The 20,643-nt window shown below is 48.2% G+C and overlaps 1 protein-coding gene across 1 annotated transcript in view; it reads left to right on the top strand.

Moving 5' to 3' along the window:
* The window catches only part of CUNH3orf70 (chromosome unknown C3orf70 homolog), a 78,399-nt gene extending 75,337 nt beyond the window's left edge, over positions 1 to 3,062 (top strand). Inside the window, exon 2 of the mRNA XM_033211942.1 lies at positions 1,524 to 3,062. Coding sequence (XP_033067833.1) covers positions 1,524 to 2,080 — 557 coding nt within the window. The 3' untranslated portion in view covers positions 2,081 to 3,062. The remainder of the gene's footprint in view (positions 1 to 1,523) is intronic.
* Positions 3,063 to 20,643: the final 17,581 nt, after the last annotated feature.

The raw sequence follows: 20,643 nt of genomic DNA, 5'->3' as shown, positions 1-20,643 counted from the left end.
CACAATAGCAAAGACTTGGAACCAACCCACATGTCCATCAATGGTAGACTGGATTAAGAAAATGTTGCACATATACACCATGGAATACTATGCAGCCATTAAAAAGGATAAGTTCATGTCCTTTGTAGGGACATGGATGCAGCTGGAAACCATCATTCTCAGCAAACTATCGCAAGGACAGAAAACCAAACACCGCATGTTCTCACTCATAGGTGGGAATTGAACAATGAGATCACTTGGACACAGGGTGGGGAACATCACACCAACATGGCACATGTATATGTAACCTGCACATTGTGCACATGTACCCTAGAACTTAAAGTATAATAATTAAAAAAAGGGATAAGGAAAGAGAGACATTAGGACCAAATCCATTTAGGTTTTACTTCCATGTCAACTATGTGGGAAACAGTTGCGGTCTCAGAGCAGAGAGGAAGGCTCGGAGATAAGCTTGTGGCCTCCTGGAAACATCCAGCAGGGTGTCCTCTGCATCCCTCTGTGCATTTGCCCTTTGCTTCTGCTTGGCTTGAGTTGCTTAGTGCCAGTGGAATTGGGGTGGGGGGTGGGGGCGAACCTCCTGAATAGGCCACTGATGAGCTTTGGTCCTGAGAGAAATCATTTCCCACCCTAAACCTTACCCCAGTCATTGAGGGTGGCTGGGACAATTCAGTGGGCCACTACCTATTCAGTAAATATATAGGTGTGTGTATATTGTAATTAGAACATAGACACCTGGAAAGTGAAAGTCTCCCATAATTCTGATAATAAACTTACATACATTTAAAAACTGGAAGAATATATACATTAACACAAACATTGGAGATAAACATGGAATTATAATTTTACAGTACATTATACTGTTTTACAACTTTTTTTTTTGAGACAGGATCTCATTCTGTCACCCAGGCTGGAGTGCAGTGGCACAATCTTGGCTCACTGCCACCTCCACTTCCTGGGGTCAAGGGATTCTCATGCCTCAGCCTCCCGAGTAACTGCTATTACAGGCATGTGCCACCATGCCCAGCTAAGTTTTTTAGTTTTAGTAGAGACAGGGTTTTGCCACTTTGGCCAGGCTGGTCTGGAACTCCTGACCTAAAGTGATTTGCCCATTACAGGCGTGAACCACTGCGCCCGGCTGTACAGGTTGTATTTTTTACCATGCTATATTGTGGACCTTTTTTGTTCTAGTATGATGAACAGACATAAAGTTGTCTGATGAACAACTTAAAGTTGTCTGTAAAATAAGGATTGTAATGTCTATCCACCTACTTCAGAGATATCAGAAAGACTCAAATATAAATTGAGATTTGGAAAGTAGATCGAGTCTTTTAGATGAAAATTATTATATACCATGCTGACTTTTTAATTGACTATACCAGTGTTGAATGATTTTATTACTAGTTTCTTTTGAGGTGTTACTGAAATATTTTTAAAGACATCGAGTCCTCAGAAACCATTATGGCCATATTAATATAGTTTGTGTAATACTCATAGATTTCAAGTGTCTTTTTGTGTCTCCACAGGCAAATACATGTATCAGCCTATGACCCCTGTGGAACAGCTTCCAAGCACTGAGATTCCTGCCAGGCCTCGGGAACCCACAAACACCATTCAGATCTCAGTCTCGCTCACCGAACACTTTTTGAAATTTGCGTCTGTCTTCCAGCCTCCCCTTCCCCCTGACTCACCAAGGTACTGTATGATTTCAGACCTCTTTATTGACAACTATCAGGTTAAATGTATTAATGGGAAGATGTGTTATGTGCAGAAGCAGCCGGCGCCGCATTCCCACAAAATGAGCCCTGAGGAGGTCTCTGCACACGATGCCTTAATTTCAAAAGAGAGCAATACACCAAAAATAGATCACTGCTCTTCTCCCTCAAGTTCTGAGGACTCTGGGATCAATGCAATCGGGGCTCACTATGTGGAATCGTGTGACGAGGACACAGAAGAAGGAGCAGAACTGAGTTCAGAGGAAGATTACAGTCCAGAGAGCAGCTGGGAACCGGATGAGTGCACCCTTCTCTCCCCCTCACAGTCTGACCTGGAAGTGATTGAAACGATAGAAACGACCGTGTGAGAGTCCAGACGGGAAGCCGCAGCCTCGGACCCACGCCGAGCTTTTGTACCTTTGTCTGGTGGATCCTTTTTTCCAATGCTGTTGATATTTTTTACCCACCCACCCCCCCAACCAACAACCGTAGCAGTTCAGTGGTATGCTGATTAGCTTCTCTCCGTCTTACAACTAAGACATTCTTTTTATTATAAACAGTTTTCTTTTGTATCTTGACTTACTTTCTATGTAGCATCTGGTGTCATGAATTGTGACCCAGCCTTAATTTCACTGGGAGATTTGAAGGCGCTGAAGTGATGGTCGCAGAGTATCTTGGATCAGATTGAGGAGGTACCCAAAGGGAAGGAGCCAGTGTCTTCTCAGTAGCCAGTCCTTCAGAGAGACTCTTACCATTCCCTTTGGCATATTCACAGGCACTCCCGTCCTGTCCTGCTTGTCCTACGCAAGCAGCACTCCCTACTGAGTGTGCACTAGTAGATGCCGTTTCTTCCCTTCCTCTTCTCCCCACACCTGCACTGGGTCTGGATCAGAGCTGCCTCAGCTTACTTCCGGGAGGTCACTGGAGGCCAGTTCAGCCCATGGTTTGTGGCCAATGTCTGTACAAGGCTCCATGACTGGGGCTGAGCTAGACGTTCACATGAGGAGATGACCTCATCCGTCTCACGCTCAATCCAGTTTTAGCTGAGCACCTGTCCCCTGCAGGGTGCTGTGGGGACACAGCATGAATAAGACCTGATTCCCCCCATGAAGGGGCCCAGTCCTATATATGACACATTCAACTCATGACACCCAGAAAGCTCTGGGAACCCAGGGGAAGGATGAGATTTGCTTGGCTCGGGCCAGCTGGGGAAGGTGTTTCAGCATTTGAGCTGGCCTCTTACGTGGGTTCCCCAACGTTTCTCTGCTTTTCATTGTTCACGTCTGGGAAAATCTCTTAGGAAGTTATATAGGTATCACATTTAGGAGGCAGCCACATCTGACATCTTAAGAAAAACCAACTAATAGTTTTAGTTAGCATGGAAATGCTAAAGACGGAAGCCCTTTAGGGATTAGGACTGAATCTAATAGGTTTGATGAATTCTGCTTCATTTGGTTGTATGAAGCATTAGCATGGCTTAAGTGAGGAATGGATTAGAATTCAGTATGATGCATGGATTTTTATGCAAAGGCAAAGGCAGTTGAAATAGTTCGCTGCTAAGTCAGGAGAAAATATTCTGTGTAATAGTCATTTACTTTCCCACACTAACTGTCCGTATGTGTCCTCTGCCCTCACACGCACAAAATAGTGACAAAGTCTTTCTTATTTAGCTCTCTCCAGAATTCTGCTCTCCATTTGTACCAGGTACTCTTGCGAGTCAGTTAACTGCCATTTCTCCAAACCTTCTATCCATGAGGCATAGTTACAAATCCTGGAAATTTTCAGTATGGCCTAATGAGAACATCAGAGTTGGAGACAGAACAATACTTCCATCCTAACTATCCAGAAGCGTGCTTTCAGGCCATTGTGCTCTGAGATTCCCTTGTGCTCTGGCACCATTATGGTACATCTCTATGTCACATTAATTTGTTTTTTTGTTTTGTTTTGTTGTTTTGAGACGGAGTTTCCCTCTTGTTGCCCAGGCTGGAGTGCAGTGGCGCGATCTCGGCTCGCTATAACCTCTGCCTTCTGGGGTCAAGCGATTCTCCTGCCTCAGCCTCCTGAGTACCTGGGACTACAGGCGCCCACCACCACACCTGGCTAATTTTTTGTATTTTTAGTAGAGACTGGCTTTCACCATGTTAGCCAGGATGGTCTCGATCTCCTGACCTTGTGATCCACCCACCTCGGCCTCCCCAGGTGCTGGGATTACAGGTGTGAGCCACCGCGCCCGGCCGGATTTGTAAGAAAAAGTTGTGTTCTTCCCTGAAGTCTCCCTCTGGCATCATTCACAAACTACTCAAGGAAGAATCTGCTTTCCCAGTTGTATGTATAACTTAAGTCGTTTACTAGATAGAACTTTTTTTTAGGTTTAGGTGGCCAAGACATCTATAGGTTTAAAAGGCAGAGTATGCATTTTCCTTTGCAAACAGTGTGAGCCAAAACTTTCTATGCTGAATGAGAATGCAGCATAAAGTCTCCACTTGCTGAAATTTAAAGACTCAACAAGACAAACCAAGAAGAGGGTCAGAGGAGCTCTAGGAACAGGCACAAGAGAGGGCAGGTGGAGGCAGGTGTGGGCATGAGGAGCTTCCCCCTGTCCAGGGCATGGCCCAGGTGGCACAGGGACATCTGATGAGCCCTGCCCGAGGTTCTCAGTGCCTCCCTTGCATGAGTAGCCCACTGAAGGCAGGTGTGGAAGCCAAATGCCTGCAAGCTGCGTGTCAGACCACAGCAGTGCAGTCACGTGCCACGCACTCAGGTTTGTAACAGCAACACCAGGGCCCTGTCTAGATCTACCCTGTGGGCGAGCCCGTTCTCCAGATGGGAGTATGGGAGTATACAGGGGTTTCTCCTCTACACCATTACCATCAATGTTTTTTTTTTTTTTTTTTTGAGACGGAGTCTTGCTCATGTCGCCCAGGCTGGAGTGCAGTGGTGCAATCTCGGCTCACTGCAAGCTCTGCCTCCTGGGTTCACGCCACTCTCCTGCTTCAGCCTCCCGAGTAGCTGGGACTACAGGCGCCCACCACCATGCCTGGCTAATTTTTTGTATTTTTCGTAGAGACGGGGGGTTTCACCGTGTTAGCCAGGATGGTCTCAATCTCCTGACCTCGTGATCCACTCGCCTTAGCCTCCCAAAGTGCTGGGATTACAGGTGTGAGCCACCGCGCCCGGCCCCGTCAATGTTCTTTATAGGCCCACATTCCCACCCACTAAACCAATTGAGTCAACAACCAGATGTCTAAAGCCATGGATATACGTGATCACGGGGCCACATTTCTGCAGCTGGCTCAGTGGCAGGCTTGGGCCCTCTCCCAGTACTATCTAGGACTTTGTCTAGGTTCCTGTTTTTTTAAACTCCTGAACTGCCATTCTGATTAGACACAATTTTAATGAAATTTTTGGATGTAATAGTTGATAATCACCTTAAATATTTGCACAACCTCTTTATAATTAAAAACTCACTAAGCTTCACTTACTACTATCTACTCTATAGAATTAAAGATGTTCCATTGGATTCTAAGTATCAGATACTCCTGGATCTCAAAATGACCTTTTCTAAATAAGCACAAGATTTATTTTTGTCCTAGGACTGTTGATAACACTCTGAAATATATTGTTGAACTGGAATTGTTTATGCTTGCATTCCAAAACCAACTGAAACAGATATAAAAATGTGTAGTTTCACTTTAAATTCTAGGCCTATTCTATTCTATATTATATGAAGGAATTCTCTGTAACGCTGATATTATGTTGCTAATTTGTATACTTAGAGGCACTTTAGAAAATGTTTAGACTGCAACATGCACTATAACATTAAACACAGTCGCATGAAGTAGCCTGTGGTTAACACTTGCACACTGACAGATGTGAAAGCTTTATAATTTGGACCCAGTAATATGCTCGTTGGAGCAAGGGTTGGGCTGTGTGGATGGATAAACTGCTTTCTTGGGTTTACATGGAACCCGGTACCACTCCCACTTTTGGAAAGTTGGTATAAAAGCTATTAGGTAGAAGCTTAATTCCATTAAATGTAGACTTTAGTTGTGTTCTCTAACCAAGATTTTAGAAGTTTCAAGTTTCAAATGTGCTTATAACTTTTCCAAGAAATGACGATTACAATGCTTTTGTGGTTACAACTCTTTGGTATATTAAAAAATAAGGGTTTACTGTCACATCTAGGTCTTTTTTCCAAAGCAATTTTTAAGATATGAAATAAGAATCTGAGGACAGCCCTGAAGAACAGTTGCTTTCCTGGGAGGGAAGACTTGTAGCTCAAGGGCATACAGCACAAAACCAAAACAAAAGCACCAAGAACAGAACAACACGATGTGGTTGTTTTCCTGAAATATTTTTTTGGATTTGATCTGGGATTTGATTCTATCTTGGGAGTGGTGGCTTTACTTCTTACCTCCACTTCTTGGTCTATTTGAACCATCACAAGTGTTTTGGGACTGATAACAAACTCCCTTTATGCTAATTCTTGACTTGGGTAATAGGATGCACACATGGATAATTTATAAAGCTGTCCGTAGATCCAGCTCAGTTTGGTGGTACGGGTACTACTGGGCAGGAAAAAAGGCACAAGTTAAAATATTCATACAGTCAGCTCTTAATTATTCCTGCATCTTGTTTGCAAAATTTTATTGTCACGCTCTGGCTTTTTCACATGAGGAAAACAAAGTTTTAACAGTTTTCTCTTCTGTCCGCTTCTCCAGAGGAGGTGTGAACCAGAACTGAGGAGGCCAGTTGTATTTTAGGCTTTTCAGTAGTACGATTTTGTCTTCTCCCATTGAGGAGGAGGGAAGAAGGGAGAAGCCAGTGGGAGTTCTATGCACGTGATCAGTGCTGTAAGTTCCCGGATGTCAGTGTCTCTCACATCAAAACATAAACAGGGCACTTCTCAACATTCATTTTGGAATGATTCACCATTTAAACATTGTCACTGCTCTGCATCACTGTAGATAACTGAGAGTCAGCTATTGTAGGAAAAGGCCATGTTTCAGTTAGTGCTGTGAATTCTTTTGTTGATTAAGGTTGAAGCAGTGTTCTCTTAGTAGCCTGAGCACTTCTCAAAGCGACCTGTCACTAGCGGCTTTAACACTGAGCTTCTATGTCGTCATGTCCACCTCACTTTTTAAGGCTGTTCATACCTGGCAATATTCACTTACTGTGCTATTTTTAAAAACTATTTTAAAGTTTTAAGCACAATGTTGACTCTTCTGTAATTTCCTAAAATTATACTGTTTTCCTACAGACAGCTCAACTTTCCTTGATATGTAACACTTTAGGAAAATACTGCCTTGTAAAATAAACGTGCTTTTTTTTCTTTTATACCAGAACAAATCTGCTATTTTGGAGTGTAGGGTAATGCCTCCCACCCGACCCCAAAACAGAAACTCACGTTTGCAAAGTGTGAAACATTTATGTACCAGCTCTTTCCAACGTGCTAGGAAATCGTGTGTGCCTATTACCACATTAAACCTTTACAGGACCTCATGAGGTGCAGAGAAATTGTACCATCCACAGTATCTACTCATAGTCACCACTCACAGCTCCCAGAACTCTGGCTACATTGGGTTTATAGCAAATAAAACTTGATATCCCCCCACCAAGTAGCATTTATTTCACACGCAGTTACAGCCTTTCCGTTCAGCTTACACATGCCATGTCAGGCAGTGTTGGTGCAGTTCTACCTGAAGATCGGGCATTGGCGGAGGCTGCTGCCCTGCAGAGCCTTGGAGTTACCTGGTCACCAATGCTCAGGAGCCAGGCCCCAGTGCGGCAAGTCCATACTCAGAAAAGAACAGCTTCCGGGGTTGGCTTCTATTGAACAACCTTCCTAGGAACTGCTAAATAAAGTCATTATCAGTAATCAAATCCTTGTTAATACTGATTATAGCTCAATGGCTACCTTAAGCTTTCTATGTGTAATCTCCACAGCAACCCTGTGAGGGAGATCACAGCAGCCACATTTCACAGATCAGGAAAAGAGCTCAAGAAGTCCACATCTTTGCCCAGCATGGCACAGCTTGTACAGGAATGGCAGCCAGGGTCTGAACTCGGTCACTTTGGCTCTAGAGTCCTCACTCTTGGCCATTATCTGCTTTGCTCCATCCCCCTAACCCAGCAGACACCTTCCCACAGACTAGTGCCTCATTTATCCCAGTGTACGGTCCCTACACAGTGGAGGAGAAACACTGACAGGCTTCAAACTTTGTCCCCTTTTTGTCCTCCAATCAGTACCCCCCACCCCCCACCCCATGCCTTGTTTCTGCAAATATCTCTATGCTCTGATGAGCCCATTGCTTCTTCCATGTTTAATCACCTCTTGACTAGCATTCAAGACTAGTTCTACCTTCCCTAAAGCTAACTGATCTTTTCAAGTGATTCCTGCAGACAGCGCATCTCATCTGCGTATGCGCTGTGTTTTAACTCTCTACCTAATTGTATTGCCGCGTCCTGGAAGGCATCTCATTGTAGCCTCTTACAAATGCTGACTGCACACACTTTTATTCTGCAATAAACTTTAATTTAGTATCTCATCCTCATTACAATTCAATCACTGGGAATTGGTAAAGCCCTTAACCCTTATTGTCCCACCCCAGTTCTGTGCTGAAGGGAGGGAGTAAGAAGGATCTCGGGGCTCGGCCTCGCTGCGGTAGAGTTTAGGGAGGGGCAGTTAGAGGTCAGATGGAATTCTTCAGGAATCGGATATATGGGAAATGTATGGAAATAAAGTAAAAAGCAAGGCAAAAGCAAATGTGCCAAGATTAATAGTGTTTTTGTTTTAAATTTTCTACTTTTCGAAAATGAAGATACATTACTTTTACAATCAGAAACAACCCAGTAAGTTCTTTTGAAGATGTCAAGTCCTAGGACAGTGAGTACCTGTGGAGCCCGATGTTGCTGCATCCATGCATGGAAGTGAGTCGAGGCCGTGGCCATAGCTGCTCTTGCACCTGCTGGAAGAGACTAGCAGCTGGGCTGGGAGTGTGTGTCCTGAAGCCAATGGGCCTCCACAGAGGAGTGACCCCTTTCATGGCTGGAGAGTTCATGAGCCAGGTGGGTCGGAGAAAGGGGTAAGGCTTCTCCTCCTGTCTTCCTCAGTCCCCAGCCTGAAGCTGTGTGCGACTCAAGAGATAGGAGATGAGAAAGCTTGGGATCCGGGGGGACCATCCTGGCACTGTGTGACACCTAGCTGGTCACCTGTTGTCAAACCCCAGATGATTTCTCCCAGGACAAAGATGATGATAAAATACACAGCACCGTGGATCAGCAGACCACCACAATGTGTGAACAGGGACCTGCAGTTTACGAAGCATTTTCCCAGATGGCAGCTTATCTGCTAGACCCATCAACTCTGTGTGGTGGACAGGGCAGGGATATTGGCGAGTTTCTTGCGAAGCAGCCAACAGTTAACTCTAAAGGTCACACAGCAGGAAGTGGCAAGGTCAGAGCTCCAGACTTCTGATTCCAAACCCAGCCTTGCTGCTCTGCCACTTGTCGAGCCCCTGCAGTGAAACCCTGCCCTGTTTTGCAACCTATTTTCTCTTTGCCCCACAGCTGAGGCTGAGAGGGCATCCCTTGCATCAAGGGAAGTACAGCTCAGCCCTCGGGTATTGCCTGAGGTTGCCCTTAGTGCCACATCACTGTGCGCCAGCCTGGCTTGACCTAGATCTGAGTCTGATCTGGAGAACAGGCACTCGCTTGTGCTCAAGCATGGCCGCTGGGCCTAAGAACTCATCTTGGGAATTGGCCTCGGGTTGGGTTTTTTTGCTTTTTTTTTTTTTTTTCTTTTTTTAGACGGAGTCTTGCTCTGTTGCCCAGGCTGCAGTGCAGTGGCACGATCTCGGCTCACCACAACCTCCAACTCTCGGGTTCAAGTGATTCTCCTGCCTCAGCCTCCCAAGTAGCTGGGACTACAGGTGTGCACCACCACGCCCAGTTAATTTTTGTGTTTTTAGTAGAGACAGGTTTCATTATGTTGGCCAGGCTGGTCTCGACCTCCTGACCTTGCGATCCACCTGCCTCGGCCTCCCGAAGTACTGGGATTACAGACGTGAGCCACCATGCCTGTCGGGTCGGCTTTTTAAGAAGCCGCTTCTCCTGTCCCCCTCCCTACCTCCATTGTGATTGGGACCTTCGATACCGATTGCTTCCCTCACCTATTGCATGTCCTCAGTAGCATCTGCTTTGGACTCACCTCCTGGGCCAGTCTACTTCAGGTGACTGTGTAGATCCTGATTACCCAGCCATGAGCCTCTCATATCTGCCTCAACCAGGGATCTGTGCAGTAAACAAAGGAGTACGTTTCAGCCCTCGTGTTTAGAATCTGCCTGTGCGAATTGCAATACCGAAATTCACAGAGCAAATACAAGCACACCCGTTTATCTGCAGAAGGACCTGGAAAAGCCATCCTGGTCTATGAGTGTCACCACGCTAAGCAGTCAGACAGGATTCCGGAGCTCTCAGGAAGAGCCGGGAGGCCACGCAGTGCCAGGAGGGGAGGTTCACCGGGGCCCAGGTGTGAGTTGCACAGGGGATTCACAGAGCCTGTTTTCCCTAAGAATCTAGAATGAGGCGATTCTAGCCTGATTTAGAGGCTGCCCTGATGTGGGGAGCACACCAGATATTTGGGCTTCCTGAGGAAACCAAATGAGGGTTCCTCGGGAAACTCAGATACCTGGATGAACATGGGCCACACAGTGGAGATCTCTGATGAGTCACCAGCAGGCCAGTGGAAGATCAGCCCATCCAGCTAGAAGTCACTGAGGTCCCTTCACATCACTGGGGGGCCAAAGAGGTCAGTCCTATCCTGAAAGGATTTCTGCCTCCCCTTCATTTCCAAGGGTCACAGGCAGTGAATTCCTAGAGCTATTCAGTGCCTTCTGAGTCAATCAGGGAGTCACCTAGGCCCACGTTATGCCACTTAGAGCGGGGCTGAGGGGTCACGGAGAGGCCAGCAGTGGTGAGTATAAAGGGAGGCAGTTACCTGGAAACCCATCTCAGGTGGAGATGAGGCGGGGTGGTATGGGGGTAGGGGCTATGGGCATCCTGGAGGCGGATGGGCTGACTCATCTAGAGAGAAGAGGCTGGGCTGGGCACAGTGGCTCAAGCCTGTAATCCCAGCACTTTGGGAGGCCGAGGCGGGTGGATCACGAGGTCAGGAGATCAAGACCATCCTGGCCAACATGGTGAAACCCCGTCTCTACTAAAAACACAAAAATTAGCCAGGTATGGTGGCGTGCGCATGTAGTCCCAACTACTCAGGAGGCTGAGGCAGGAGAATTGCTTTAACCCAGGAAGCGGAGGTTGCAGTGAGCTGAGATCATGCCACTGTACTCCAGCCTGGGCGACAGAGTGAGACTCCGTCTTTGAAAGAAAAAAAAAAAAGAGGCTGGGTTGGGCAAACCATCAGACCCCAAGTTTGCTAGAGGCTTGGATGTGGCCCCCAAGACTACTAGGACCCAATGCTGACCTTTGAGATGGTCAGCACAGGGATCTGAGGGAACAGATGTCAGGAATGGGGGACTACAGCTTCTCTCATAAGTGCCTCAAGGTGAGCCCAGCGTGGTGGCTCATCCCCATAATCTCAGAACTTTGGGAGGTTGAAGCAGGAGGATCACTTGAGCCTGGGAGCTTGAGACAAAGCCTGGGCAACAATGTGAGACCCCCTCCCTACAAAAATAAAAATAAACTAGCTAAGCGTCCACACCTGTAGTCCCAGCTACTTGAGAGGACGAGGTGGAAGGATCTCTTGAGCCTGGGAGGTGGAGGTTGCAGTGAGCCATGATTGCGCTGTTACACTCTAGTGTATGTGACAGAGTGAGACCTTGTCTCAAAGAAAAATCAAAACAAAACCTCAAATGTGAAGTTGCGGTCCCCTCAGAGCCCCAGGCCTGTTAGGCTGGACCCAACCCAGCCCCATCCAGCAGCTTAACAGCAGATCCTGCCAGGCTCTAGAGCCAGCTACCCCCCTGGCTGAAGCAGAAGGCAGATGACAGGCCCTGCACTTAGGGTCAAGCTCAGGAAAAGACTGAGTGTGTGAGCGCGTGTGGGCGCATGTGTACCATGTCCCATCTTGCCTATCCTGTTGCCCCCAGAGCCAGAGGCTTGTTCATTCATCAGGCATGTATGCGTTCAACAAGGTACTAATGACATCTACCCCCTGACCCTGCAAAATCATTCCTAAGTTTATACCTGACAGAAATGGACACCTACGTCCACCAAAAGACAGAAGCAAAAACGCTAACAGGCCAGTACTGGAAACAACCTGAATTCTCACTAACAACAGAACAGATGAACTATGGCGCAGCCAATCAGCGGGATGCTCTTCAGCAATGAGGATGAACAGAATGGATGAGTCACACAGACACACCGAGTGAAAGAAGCCACTTCCCAGGGGGGTTTGATGTATCGCTCAATTGGTACCAAATTCCAAACAGGCGCAACCATCTATACTGGTAGTCAGGGTCGTGGTTCACCTGGGGGGTGTGGTGCGACGGAGGAATCCAGGGGACCTCTGGGTGCTGGTGACACCAGTGTGTTCACACTGCGAGTTAATCTACTGGTACACATATGGTTTGTGAACATTCTGTTCATCAAAGGTTTACTCGAAAAAGATGACTTAAAGGACAGCAACACAGACTCTGTCTCACCAAGTGCCTGGCATATACTCGATACTCAGTAACTATTGACTGTGCCAGGGAAGACATAGGAGTGAGCCAGACATAGTCCTGCCCTCAGGAAGAGTGGAGATGGGAAAACTCGCTTCCTTGGCACAGGTGTGGTGTGTCCCTGGAGCAGGTGGACAGGTGTCAAACTGCCGTTTTCCTTGGGGAAAGCTTTAGAGAGGACCCAGGATGTGGTGTGAGGAGATTGGTGACAGAAAGATGGCCATGGATTGCCCTGAGAGAGGAGGCCCCTGGGATGGGGCCTTTGATCAGCTGGGGCCACCCACTGGGAGCTCAGACTCCCCCCCAACCCCCCAACCGGGGGCCTGGAGTCCGCCCCGCCTCCAGAAGATGGCACCGCAGGAGGCCTTTCCTGCAGCTCTGGGCAAGTCACAGACATCTGATTCTGGAGCTGCATCTTTGGAAAAACACTTTCAGCAAGCAGAGCTGAGTGGAAATACACTGCTTCTAGAAGGATCCCCAAAACTCTGAATGATTTATTCACTGCAGTGTTCATTGATGGAGGCCCCTGTGGGCTTTCTTTTTCCACAAGTAATATGTGACCTTTGTAAAGCATTTTCCCACACTTTGCTGGGACCTTTGCTGCAGATGAAACATCATTTTTATGGTCTGTATTTTTCAGAGGCCCAGTGCCTTGTTTGGCTCACACAGAGGCCATGATGGGGCTGTGCCTCGCTCTTCCTAACGGGCCACACTGCCCCTCCTGGAGAGCTGGGCGAGTTTCCATCCCCCTGATGGCAGGAAGAAGGGGCAGATGGAGGGGCAACAGGGGCCCTTCCAAGCACCGCTTCCTCCACGCCGCTGGCTAGGGTGTGAAGGCCAAGTTGCCCCACCCTCTCCCACAAACATGCCTCCTGCAGAGCTCCATAGAATAAAGCAGCACAATCGTGAATCAGAGCAACATTAGTGCTGTAACTTCTGGGTTCCATAAAGTCAGAACTGACTGGGTACAGGATGGGCCTGTCATCTGCAGGTGACTCCCCACTGATGGGCTCAGCTCAGGCTGTGGCCTCTCCTTCCCTGTCTACCTTCTCAGGGGAGAGGACAGTGACACCTACTCCATGAAGCCCTTCCCCTGCTGATTGAGTCCTCCCTGCCCTGAGCCACCGTGTCAGCCCTGCCGATTCAGCCTCGCCTTCCTTATGCCCAGCCAGATGCTGAGCAGGGCCTGTCTCCACTCTGGGCAGACTTCCCTGGGCACACAGCACTTGAGAATGTAGCTGCCCCTGGTGGCTGCAGAGCTCCCTGCTGGACACAGAATGCTTCCTGTCCTCCGCTTTCTGGAACACTCACCCCAGAGTCTCCCTCCCACTCCTTCCCAGCCCCTGGGGCCAAGACTGGTGTCTGTGTTTGGGTGGGAGAAGCTGGCACCCTGAACTCTTGAGGTCACCCGGATGGTAGAATTCACTGACTCCAACATTCTAAGCTGCTGCTCAATTTCTGCAGGGATCTGCTCTGATTTCTGTGGAGTGGTGACTTGCAAAGAACTTTTCTTTCTATTCCTTTGCTGGGTAAAGAAATGAAAGATTAGATCAGAAGCAAGATGGAAGAGTCCAAATTTTAAAAATAGAAAGGAAAAGTTTTACACAGGTTCAGGTCCCTTCCGTGCCCTCAGCAGGCACACCTTCCATGTCACAATGTCTCACGCTGTGTTGTCTGTGCAGGGTATCACTTCTGTCCCCTCCAGAGGGGAGATCATGTCCCACCTACTCCCTGCTTGTCCCCATTGCAAAGGACAGCGTCCGGCATATACTTGGCACTCAGGGGATTACTGACTAATAGGCCCTGACTGGGCCCGAATTCACCAGGGTGGCTGCGGATGCTGCAGTGAGCAGCCGGGAGCACCGGCCTCAGAGGGGAGCACTGACCTCCCCAACACACATTTTTTTTTTTTTTTAACAGACTGTTTTTTTTAAACAGTCATTTGCTCAAGGATTCCCCGGTCCTCACTCTGGGGATGTGACCACACCTGCATAACCCCAGGGGTCAGCTTCTTTTAGTATGTCACACACTTCAGGGGCTGGGAAAGCAGCTGCAAGAAGACACGCGAGACATGCGGCCCAGGAGAAGCCCTCCAAGGTGGGCATCCTCCCAGACAACCAGAACCCCCTGCAGGGCACCCTCCTCTGGCAGAATCAGCCCCTTCCCATTTGCGGGCCCTTCTCAGCGCCTCTGACTCCCCCACACATAGCAGAGATTACAAACTGGCCCCTGACAGTGCACTCTAGCGGGCCTCTCTCACAAGTTCTGCGGGCCTCGTTTCCGGGAAAGCGGATTGTGGATTCCTGCTGCCCTTGGATGGCCCCTGCGCAGCCACACCTGTGAGTGGGCACTGAACGAGCGTGGGGAGCTGCTCCCTGGGAATCTAGGGAGGAGCTTTTAAACACCCTTACGTGCAGCCATTCTGTGGGAATATGTGCTTTCCCGTTAGGGCTTTTACTGTTCATTCCAGGTAAATTGGAAGTCGCACACCCCAAGCTCCAAATACAACTCATTAGCTGGCAGGTCTTTGAAGCCAGTTCCTTCTGAGGCAAATGGAGATAATAGCAGCTACCCTCCCAGGTTTCTGGGGGAGAATAAAGTGGCTGCGCATAGTAGTGTTTGTAGCTGGTAGCTTCATTATAGCCCTTCATTATAGCTTATAAAAGGGGTGTCCAGGCCATTTACACACAGGCCGGGTGGGGTGTGTAACCGAGCTGGACTGATAACCACAGTGATTCTCAACCCTAGTGGTTCAGAACCCTCGCCCCGGGCCCTGCCTAGAAACCCATCACGTTGAACAGAGCCTCGATACACACCCAGAACCTGGCACACACAGGTCACGGATGGGGCAGAAGCCTGGGCCAGCCATGGTGTCCAGATGCCACCCTGCCCACCATCCCTGCCATATGCCCCTGGACCGAGAGCCACATAAGCCGGAAGCTCTGTCAGTGGCCCCAGGTCCTGAAGAAACCACATAGCCTGGCACCCCTCCTGCCAGGAAGGTCTCTGAGGCCCTTTCCCCACCTCCACTCACCCTCCCTGGCTCAGTTCTTGATTAACTCCCTGGCTCAGTTAGACAGTCAGTCCACGTCACAGAGAAAAGGAACTTGGATGTACACCACCCATCATGCCCTTCAATAAACCCCAAACTTGAGAGACATGTGCAGACACCTATAAAAACATGTCTTAGTCTGTTTTGTCCCGCTATAACAAAGTACTTGAGACTGGCCAGCACAGTGGTTTACGCCTGTAATCCCAGCACTTTGGGAGGCTGTGGTGGGTGGATCACCTGAGGTCAGAAGTTCGAGACCAGCCTGACCAACATGGCAAAACCCTGTCTCTACTAAAAATACAAAAATTATGCAGGCATGGTGGTGGGCGCCTGTAATTCCAGCTACTCAGGAGGCTGAGGCAGGAGAATCGCGTGAACCCAGGAGATGGAGGTTGCAGTGAGCTGAGATCACACCACTACACTCCAGCCTGGGTGACAGAGCAAGAACTGTCTCGAGAATATATATCTGAGACTAGGTGATTTATAAAGAACAGAAACTCGATTTCTCACAGTTCTGGAAGCTGGGAAGTCCATGATCAAGGTGCCAACAGGTTCAGTTGTCTGGTGAGAGTTATTCTCTGCTTCCAGGATGGCGCCTGGTTGCAGCATCCTCCGGAAGAGGGGATTACCACATCCTCACTGGCGGCAGGCAAGCCGGCTCAATGCTGTGTGCAGCCTCCTTTCCAAGGGCCTTATTACCATTCACGAGGGAGGTGCCTTCACACTCTAATCACCGCTTAAAGCCTCCACCTGTTAACACACTGGCTATTAAGTCTCAACACCTGCATTCTGGAGGAGACACATTCAAACCATAGCAACATGAAAACCTGTGCTTGTTTATACCATCAGGAGGAAGGCAATGCTCCTGGTAAGAGGACCAGAGTTTTCATATATAAAAAACAAAACCTGGCTGGGTGCAGTGGCTCATGCCTGTAATCCCAGCACTTTGGGAGGCCAAGGCAGGTGGATCACCTGAGGTCAGGAGTTTGAGACCAGCCTGGCCAACATGGTGAAACCCCATCTCTACTAAAAATACAAAATTAGCTGGGTGTGCTGGTGGGCGCCTGTGATCCCAGCCACTCGAGAGGCTGAGGCAGGAGAATTGCTTGAACCCAGGAGGCGGAGGTTGCAGTGAGCCTTGGCACTCCAGCCTGGGCAATACAGTGAGACTTCATCTCAAAAAACAAAAAACCTCCCTTTGGATAATAAAATGTAAAAAAAGCAGCAGAATGGAAAGCAGAGGCTATGACAGATTACACCTGGTAAGAGTGAATCTTCACAAAGGTCCAAGCCCAGATTCTCTTCTAAAAGTGCCCAAAATAAATGAACAGAGTTATGTAGAGGTAGGTTCTGACAATACATCCCACCTCAACAAATGTATAACCTGAAAACAAAGGGCCTCTAGGCCTTCTTTTTTTTATAAGAACTAAACTATAAAAATAAAAACAAGTGCTGCTAGAGCTATGGGAGCATTTCCTGCTGAATGTGTCCTTCCCCAGCCGGTAGGTGCCTAAAGGCAGGGCTGCATATGGCTCCCTTTTGTGTTCACAGCAGCCAGCCCAGTGTCTTGCCCAAGGGAACGACTGAGCAATCCTGGGGGCTCAAAGGGAAGAAAAAGGTACAGGAGAGAATTCAGTGAAGCTGGAAATTGACAGTAACCATCTTCAGGTGTGATACAGACACATCCATTTGAAACCACCTTTGCAAAAATTGTTAACAGTGAAAAAATTACGGCAGTGTAGAAGATCTCATCTGCCAATCCCCACTTTGCCTTTGGCCTTCAAGCTGCCCTTAATTATTCCTGTGCTTAGGCCAAGCTAACTTTGGAAGATACTTACTTTAGTTTAAATAATAGCCTTTCCCCAATACTTAACTGCCTTTGAACACTCAACTTGGTCTCTCGTTAGCTAATGAGAGATCACCAGGCTAGGAGGATAGAGGAGCCTGAATTCTGTCTGCTAAGGTGTCGATATAGACCATTGCCAGCCATTATTCCAGAGGCCACCAGATGGGCAACTTCCCCAATTACTCCTGCAGGTAACATCACAATTGTAGAGCCTAAGAATGGCCTTTTGAGATATCTTTTTGGGTTTTTTGCATGTCTAACAAAAAATGGCTCCATGTGGACCCGCCAGCTTCTCCTGTGGCCTCATCCAGAAGCCAGCCACTTGACTCAGCGTGGAGGGCCGTTTCCCACACCTCTATGATAGCACCCCCAACCAGTCATCAGCAAGCACCTGTTGGCTAGCTAGCCCCACCCCTTCCCGCAAACTACTTCAGAAAAACCCGAGCCTCCAGATGCGCAGGGAGAGTGATTTGAGTAATAGTAAAACTCCAGTCTCCTGTTCAGCTGGCTCTGGGTGAATTAAAGCCTTTATTGCAATTCCCCTGTCTTGATAAATCAGCTCTCTCTGGGAAAGGGGCAGGAAGAACCCACTGGGTGGTTACACATTCAAAGATTCTCTGTCAGGTGTACTGGTTTGTTCTTGCACTGCTATAAAACACCTGAGACTGGGGATTTATAAAGAAAAGAGGTTTAACTGGCTCATGAGTCTGCAGGCTGTACAGAAAGCATGACACCATCTACTCAGCTTCTGGGAAGGCCTCAGGAAACTTACAATCAAGGTGGAGGATGAAGGCGGAGCCAGCACTTCACATGGCTGGAGCAGGAGGAAGACAGGTCGGGAGGTGCTACACACTTTTTATTTTTTTTGAGATGGAGACTCGCTCTGTTGCCCAGGCTGGAGTGCAGTGGCACCATCATGGCCCACTGTAACCTTCCCCTCCCCGGTTCAAGTGATCCTCCTGCTTCAGCCTCCTGGGTAGCTGGGACTATAGGCGCACACTACCATGCACAGCTAATTTTTTTTTTTTTTGAGACAGATTCTCCCTCTGTTCCCCAGGCTGGAGTACAATGGCGCCATCTCAGCTCACTGCAACCTCTGCCTCCTGGGTTCATGTGATTCTCCTGCCTCAGCCTCCCGAGTCGCTGGGATCACAGGTGCCCGCAACCATGCCTGGCTGATTTTTGTATTTTTAGGAAAGATGCGGTTTCACCATGTTGGCCAGGCTAGTCTTGAACTCCTGACCTCAGGTGATCCCCCTTCCTTGGCCTCCCAAAATGCTGGGATTACAGGCATGAGCCACCACACCCGGCCAGTGCTACACACTTTTAAGCAACCATATCTTGTGAAACTCACTCACTATACAGTACCAAGGGAGAGTGGGGGATGATGTTAACCCATTCACAAGAGCTCCACCACTGGGATCCAATCACCTCCCACCAGTCCCCTCCTCTAACACTGTGGATTACAATTTGAGATGAGATTTGGGTGGGCACAGATCCAAACCATATCACCAGGTACAAAGGAGAAGCAAAGCTGTGATGGACTGCTGTTTTTTGGGCAACTCAAATGCCCTCCCCTCTCCTATCAGTGAACTTATCCAGGGATCATCTTCTCCTCATCACAGGGGGCAGGAGGGGAGGAGAATGTTCAGACCAGTTACCTGCCTTCCCCAAATGGTAATATGAAGTCTTCCCAGATCCTCCTTATCACCCATCACAGCCAAGTGGTGGGCATGTGACCTAGAAACCCAGCTGGAGCTCCCTGGGGCTGGAGCAAGGCAGGTGGAGCTGCTTGTTCCCACATCCTGGGCCTGGCTCCTAGCCTGCTCTGTGATCCTCCAAGCTCCCAAGGCAATATCAGCAGAGCCAGGTGCTATTGCTCATTCTTTTTTTTTTTTTTTTTTTTTTTTGAGGTGGAGTCTCGCTCTGTCGCCCGGACTGGAGTGCAGTGGCCGGATCTCAGCTCACTGCAAGCTCCGCCTCCCGGGTTTACGCCATTCTCCTGTCTCAGCCTCCCTAGTAGCTGGGACTACAGGCGCCCGCCACCTCGCCCGGCTAGTTTTGTATTTTTAGTAGAGACGGGGTTTCACCGTGTTAGCCAGGATGGTCTCGATCTCCTGACCTCGTGATCCGCCCGTCTCGGCCTCCCAAAGTGCTGGGATTACAGGCTTGAGCCACCGCGCCCGGCCTTTGCTCATTCTAAAGATAGTTCCAGATAAGAGACTTTGCCCCCAAGGACCTGCTAGTAGAACGTGAGCTAAGTGCCAGAAGATGGGACAGGGTCAGGCTTCCCGATGGCAAGAACGGGCTCAGCTCAGGCCTGCCACATCCCCAGGGCCTAGCACTGCCCAACTCTCAAGCCTGTGTCTCATCTACCATCAGATGAGATGAGATGGCTCTTCAAACCCAATCCAGAGTAGATTCTTAGGTAGGCATGACCTGAATGTAAAAATGCTGCAATGTACTCAATTGTGCTATGACTTGAATGACAACTAAAGGAACTCTTGGGGACTGATAAAATAGGAAAGGGGCTGAGGAAGAATGATTTGTTGGTGTGTGCTGGTCCTGGTTTGAATAGAGGTCCTGATAACCCCATAAACTGCCTTGATTTATTTTTTAAATTGACAAGTACAATTTTACATATTTATGGCACACATCATGATGTTTTGATATCTGCACACATTGTGGGATGGCTACATCGAGCTATTTAAATGTATTACCTCATATACTTATATTTTTGTAGTAAAAACAAAATCTACTCCTTTTGCAATTTTCAAATGTACAATATATTACTAACTGCAATCACCATAATACATGATAGATCTCAGCTTATTCCTCCTAAATGAAATCTTGTGTCCTTTGACCAACATCTCCCCAACCTCCCAGCCTCCAGTAACCACCATTTTACTCTTTGTTTCTGAGTTTGATGTTTTTACATTCCCTATATGTGACATCATGCAGCATTTATTTTTCTTTGGCTAGCTTATTTCACTTAACCTAATGTCCTCCAGCTTCATCCATGATGTCACAAATGACAGGATTTGCTGCTGCTGCTTTTTTTTTTTTTTTGAGACGGAGTCTCACTCTGTCACCCAGGCTGGACTGCAGTGGCACGATCTTGGCTCAGTGCAAGCTCCACCTCCAGGGTTCATGCCATTTTCCTGCCTCAGTCTCCCAAGTAGCTGGGACTACAGGCACATGCCGCCACACCTGGCTAATATTTTGTATTTTTAGTAGAGATAGGGTTTCATCGTGTTAGCCAGGATGGTCTCGATCTCCTGACCTCGTGATCTGCCCGCCTTGGCCTCCAAAAGTGCAATTTGCTTCTTTTTAAAGACTGAGTAGTAGTCC

This window comes from Trachypithecus francoisi, unplaced genomic scaffold, assembly GCF_009764315.1.
Source record: "Trachypithecus francoisi isolate TF-2019V2 unplaced genomic scaffold, Tfra_2.0 Lachesis_group0, whole genome shotgun sequence".
NCBI lineage: Eukaryota > Metazoa > Chordata > Mammalia > Primates > Cercopithecidae > Trachypithecus > Trachypithecus francoisi.
The sequence above is the reverse complement of the archived record's forward strand: the minus strand, read 5'-3'. Positions and strand labels throughout refer to the sequence as shown.